At 34.7% G+C, this 6288-nt stretch overlaps 1 protein-coding gene across 2 annotated transcripts; it reads right to left on the reverse strand.

The window, feature by feature from the left end:
* Positions 1-243: 243 nt before the first annotated feature.
* On the reverse strand, positions 244-2603 carry LOC133850195 (nuclear mitotic apparatus protein 1). 2 transcript variants are annotated; one of them, XM_062286226.1, is made up of 4 exons: positions 2098-2602; positions 955-1164; positions 619-899; positions 244-559 (listed from the first exon to the last, which is right to left on the reverse strand). In XM_062286226.1, exons 1-4 carry the CDS (start codon positions 2386-2388, stop codon positions 310-312), a joined length of 1032 nt encoding a protein of 343 aa, XP_062142210.1. In that variant the 5' UTR covers positions 2389-2602; the 3' UTR covers positions 244-309. The 2 variants fall into 2 exon arrangements, with proteins under 2 accessions (XP_062142210.1, XP_062142211.1); XM_062286227.1 differs by lacking the exon at positions 244-559 and having other exon boundaries at positions 773-908; positions 2098-2603.
* Between the last annotated feature and the right edge of the window lie 3685 nt (positions 2604-6288).

A 6288-nucleotide genomic window follows, 5' to 3' on the forward strand; every position in this document is an offset into this window, starting at 1 on the left:
TGACAATAATTCAAAGTGCGCAACTAGTATAAATTTGTGTATAGATTGAATCAATATAAATTAAGATTACCGAGTATTCTAAAGACAGCACTTGAATGAATAATTCTTGCACAAGTTCTTTGATTATTTGTCGATCGTGGCAATTAAGGTATATAAGGTATGATCTTAAGATCATAATGAGCTTTTTAAAATCATTAGAAAAATCATTCATCCAGAAATATCATATTTTTGAAAAAGTGCTGCTGAAATTCAAATTTTTACTACTTCGTAGAGCAATGACATGAAATTACACAATTATGATATGCATATTTATTGTTCCGTTATGCGACGATGATGATCTTTGGGTTGTATGCAACTACTTCTCAATGATTGTGGCAGCAACGTCAACCACAGCAGGAAAGCGACATGCTTGGCATAAGAATGCGCTCTGGCAAAGAAATGATCGATGCCATACAACTCGAAAATGTGTAGAAAAGTGTTTCTAGACGTTAGAGCCAAGTCAGCTACTTGTTGAGGCTGGTTTCCATGACGTGCAGCAAACAAGCGTCTGAAATTGTGACTGCAATACAAAAAAGTTTTTAATAATGAAATTATATTGTATCTTTTTTTTGCTCTTACAAACTCGAACTATTTAACTGCCTTTCGAGTTGGTTCATCATCGAGTTCATGGCTTCAAGCTGTTCTTGCTTCTCTGTCAAGTCCAGAGTTTGTGCTTTTTGCTTACTCAGAGAATCAGCTTGCAGTTGCTTTAGTTCATCCTCCACCTGCAACTTTTCCCCTATTAATTGTTGCGTGTAACGCTTCTCGTTTTCCAGCTGATGCTGCAGATTGCGATGCTCCAAGAGAGCAGCAAGCAATTCTTCATTATTTTTGCTAGCCTTATACTTAAATTTCTCGCACTAAATAAGCTAAAAGGTTAGTAATTATTTAACACTTTTTGCACTCCCCACTCACCTCTCTTTGGCACTCAGTGAGCGCGTCTTCTAGTTGCTTTTTGTCTGCCGTTAAGCTCAACACAGATGTGTTCAACATGTCGCATGAGTTACGCACTTGATTGATGCTCAGAGTGGACTTTTTCAGCTCCAGCTGCAGATCCTCACAGCGTTTCTGCTCCACGCGCATCAGAGAATTACAAACGTGCAACTCGTTCCTGGTTTGCATGGACTGAAGGGATGGCAAATAAAAAAGAAGAATTCGTTAAGTGCACACCTATTTTTTTTTGCACTTATCTGCAATGTGCATTATAAAAATTGTTTGTGGCTTTACATTTATATTAAAGCAATGCGCACTAACATTTGTGAGTCACAAAAATTCTGGCATATTGTTTGCTGATAAATGGTGTAACTTTTAAATACTGTTACAACGCATAACTGATTCCGTTCATTAAAACCAAATTACTCATTTAATATTTTTGGCAATAATAACAGTGTTGTCATTAAACTGATACATTTTCTTACAAAAAAAAAATATGAGATGCTAAAAAAAATTAAACAAAATGCCTGGGAGTGCAATTATGCGCAATGCATTTAAGTCAAATATTTCATAAAGTGCACTTAAATGTGACAATATGTTGAGTGGCATCAACTTAAAGCAGTTGTGCCATGTAACAGCTATTTTTTTACAAAAGCAAATATGTGATGCTAAAACTGCAGTTATGCGCAATGCATTTATATTAAAAATGTGATATTCCATAATGTGCAGTTATACGCAAAGCATTTAAGTTGAAAGTCTGACGTTTCATACTATGCAAAACTGCAGTTATGCGCAATGCATTTAGGTTAAAAATGTAGTATTCCATAATGTGCAGTTGTACGAAATGCCATTAAGTTAAAAGTCTGACATTCCATACTTTGCAAATGCGTTTAAGTTAAAAGTCTAAGACTCCATTCAAGTTAAGAGTCTGACATTCCATAATCTGCACTTAAATGCGATGTATTTAAACTACATTTTGTTGTCCTAAAATGTGCAAGTATCTGCATTGCATCTAAGCAAATGCTTTAGAGCATTTTGTGTTTTACAATGCAATTATGCAATTATCTTAAATATGCATTTATCCACTTATAAAGCTTACACAAATTCACCCTCTTCGCTACTTACACTTGACTTGAGATTCTCTACAACGAGTTGCAAACGTTGCACATCGGCGCGTCGTCTTCGCCAAGCTCGCAACATCATCGAAGTAAAGATCTTCACATTGCCATTCGTCTCCGAGTCCTGGCTAGCACTCCAATCCTGAGTGTCCAAAGTATTGTTGGCAGTGCGGATGATTTGTGTTCTAACCGTGCTCCACGATTCGGTTAAATTTATTTGTGTGGGACAAACTGCAGCTCTTCGGGGACTCGATGAAGAGTCCGATTTGCGTTGTCTTTTCATCAAATCGAAATCCATTTTATAAAAAGAAACTAAAACTATTTTTGTAAAATTCTAAAACACACGAAATTCTTTCACTTTTCAAACTACAATTTATAAGAATATCACGGCCAAAGATAAAACGAAGTGCACTATTCAACTTGGTAATTGTATCAAATGTTGTGTAAAAAGTTTTATAAAAAAGTTCCAAAAAACTGTGAAAAATTTTCATATCGAACAGAAATGTGGCGCAGTATTTGATTTCAAGTTAAATATCAATGCATACTTTGTGACTCTTAAAAGCCTCTTAAACATTGATTAAATCGTTTATTATGCCATATAATTGCTATGAACAGGTTCGCAATATGCCGCTAAGAACATTTCTACGAATTGGCCAAGGTCCTGGCCAGGTTAACTAGCAAATTGCACGCACACTTCCGCAGCCGAAGGCAAAGGCCAAGGAAGGGAAAGTCTCGGGGTAAACGATAAGTTCGCTTTGGGGTAAGAACGAATACTGAATGAGCTACACTTCTTAAAGGAGTATTTTCATTGATATCTCTGAAATTTTGAATGGCGAAAAATTTGAAAAATACTACAAAAAATGCCTTGATTTTCTCTTAGTTTAGGGATTTATCCAATACTGAATGTATTACGCAAATTAGGGACATTTTTAAGGAGGGAAATATCTGAAAATTTGAATGGGGAAATTTTTATTTTTTCTTAGTTTGGAGTATAAATAAATAGTTGACATTCTACACAAATTAAAGGAATTTTTGTATGGTGGGAAATATCTCTGAAATTTTAAATGGGGAGAAATTTAAAAAAATGTTACAAAAAATGCCTTGATTTTTTCTTAGTTTGGGATATAAACGAAACATCAACTGATGTGTTACAGAAGTTAAAGGAATATTTTTTCTATATATTTGTCTGCAATTTTGAATAGCGAAATAACTTGAAAAACACTAATAAAAAAAATGCCTTGAATTAAAGAATACTAAATGACGCAAATTAGGGTAATATTTGTAAGGGGGAAATATCTTAAAATTTGAATGGGGAAATTTTGATTTTTTCTTAGTTTGGAGCATAAAAGAATAGTTGACATGATACACAAGTAAAGGAACATTTTTAAGGGGGAAAATATCTCTGAATTTTTGAGTGGGGAGAAATTTGAAAAATAATACATTTTTTTTTAATTTTTCTTAGACTGTGATATAAACGAATAGTTGATGTCTTACACAAGTTAATGGAATATTTTCAAGAAGGAACATCTCTAAAATTTTGAATGGCTAAAAATTTGAAAAATATTACAAAGAATCTCTTGATTTGTTCTTAATTTGAGGTATAAATGAATAGTTTCTACACAAGTTAAGGAAGTATTTTTAAAGGTTGAATTATGGAAATCTTAAAAGAATTTTTAAAGAAAACAACTTCAAAAAATACCGAAAAATATACCTCGAAAAAGTCAGTCGGTTAATTTTTCTAGTTTTTCTTTATAATGTAGAAAAAGTTAGTAACCTTCTCTATATCTTTCTTTATAATGTAGCTCTTCTTTTACTCTCTCTAGAAACTTCTAGACCGAAATCACCGTCAATTTATTTCAGCTTAGCGTCGTCCAGATATCGCGTCTGTAATCTCGGCAAGGTTGTGCGAACTTTTACAAGGTCCTTCACCGCACTTTCACCTTCACATTGAACGCCTCAAAGTCTTAGCCTTAACTTTGTTGTACGTTTGCTTAGTCGAGGTGCCTCAAGGCCGCGAGTCGCAGGAAGTTCAAAGAGTTTAAGCCCCCCGATGTCCGAAGAAGGAAAATCAATATGTCGTGTATATAAGCGACTTCTAGCACGTGTCAGCTTTATGACTGCTGCTCCTCCCCCTCTTCCCCCTTCTCCGACCCCAATTGAATATTTAGTCATACCATGCTGTGAAAAACCTGGGCATTAAGTAAACATTGGACGAATATCGCGTGATTTTGCCGACAAACGTTTTCTGATTGGTCACATTGTTGAAACCGACTTGGGAGTCGGATGTTCTCCGTGTGTTTGATCGATGTGAGGCTAGCACAGGATAATTGTTGTTGTCCTTATCATGTTGGGAGTATCAAACTTGGTATATTATATATTCGCATTCATTGAAGGGTTTGTTGTGAGGATTTGTTGTGAAATTTCAATACATAAAGAAACGCAGTAGCATTGACATAATTTCTATTTATTTGGGTTGAGCTCATTGGTTAGATGTTTGTCTGGGAAATTTCGGCACTTTTGCCACTGTTGCATGCAACTCGTGTGTTTATCACGAAAATTATATAAACAAAGCTCGACTTTTTATGCCAATCAGTTAAGATAAAGTAAAGTAAACGACTTCCACTCTGTCTGCGTCCATTTCCTGAGTTTTAATGGTGTGAATATGAAATTTAGCTACTTGTTTAAGCACTTAATAATTCATATGTTGTAATGAAACCGACCAGATATGAAAGTTCAGTACACATTGAATGGTTAACACTAAGAAATACCAATTAAAAATTATTCTATTCTTATATAACAAGTTTTTATTTTCAATTCTGGATTTAAATTTTCATATTATGATATATTTTTATATATAAGACTGAAAAATGTTTTATTTTCAATTCTTTATTTTCATATTATGTCATATTAAATGCAAAGAGATTGAAGTTTTTAAAAGTATTTATTTTATTTTGTATATTTTAATTTTTTTATTCATTCCAATTATAAATAAAATACTCACAAAATTAGATTAGTTTCTTTAAAAAAAAGTTATTTATTTTTGCATAATTTTTGAAATTGCAATTAATAAATATTAATTTAGTATAATGTGAGATCAGTTTTAATGATAACATGGGATAATTACTTTTGAATAATTAAAAAAAAAGTTATATTTAATAAAATGGGTATTTCATGATCGACGCCCAGAAAGTTTCCGGTTTTATTACTTTAATATATCGGCTTAATATCGTGTTGTGTAGTCCCCAGAGAAATTGCCTACTGAAATTGTGAATAATGCAAACAATTCTAGGAATTTAACCGCTTGATTTATGAATGGTTAAAAGACTTTCTGCAGAAGTAACTTTACTACAGCAATCATAAAATACAATTGAATGCATAAAAAACCCAAGTTTTCTTTTGCGTATGATATTAATAAGAAGAAGAAGCAGCGTATCATGTTGCTGTTGAGTCAGCCAAATAAATTTCGAAACATGTTTCCCACAAATTCCATGGAAATTGGCATCCTGATATGTCAGAGTTCAAGCGGAAAAGCGAAAGTGTAATTCACACTCCGAACTGCGTGTATAGGCATGCTGCAGAAGCAAGTGAAATGAGTCACAATGCCAGGACACGAGTTGTGTTGAGTGCCACAACAAATGCCGGCGCATGATGATGATATCCTTTTCCAGGAATCGCAGGCTGATTCAGCTGGCGCTCAATCGTTGTGGCAGACAAACAAGCGGCAGGCCAAAACGCCCACCGAAAAAACTCACCCACAAGGTCGCCGCAACACATTCACGTTTTCATTCATAAAAGTGAAAAAGCTTTTCCCCTTGCGGTGACTCACTCACTCTCAGACACTGTGAGAAATTTTCCAGAGTCTAGCCCTAGTCAAGCACACAAAAGTCGTCGATTGTTGTTTGTTATTTTTTGCAACGTGACTCAGCTCAGCTCAATGCTTGGTCTCAGCTTTGATCTCAGCTGTATCTAGGTAGTGACGTCGCCTTTGTTCGCTCTTTACCAACTCAACTCTCTTAAAGCGTTTCTTACACTCTCTCTCTCTCTCTTTCTGTCTCTCTTCGTTTGAGCTGCGCTTGCACTTGTTGTCGCGTCATGTCTTGTTTTCAGTTTTCAGCAGCTCAACTTTGATCTTTGTTTTTGTTATCGACTCGAAAAATAAAATGCGCAAAGCTCTCTTGCGCTTGCGAGGCGGCATTTT

This window comes from Drosophila sulfurigaster, chromosome 2L (assembly GCF_023558435.1).
Source record: "Drosophila sulfurigaster albostrigata strain 15112-1811.04 chromosome 2L, ASM2355843v2, whole genome shotgun sequence".
NCBI classification, from domain to species: domain Eukaryota; kingdom Metazoa; phylum Arthropoda; class Insecta; order Diptera; family Drosophilidae; genus Drosophila; species Drosophila sulfurigaster.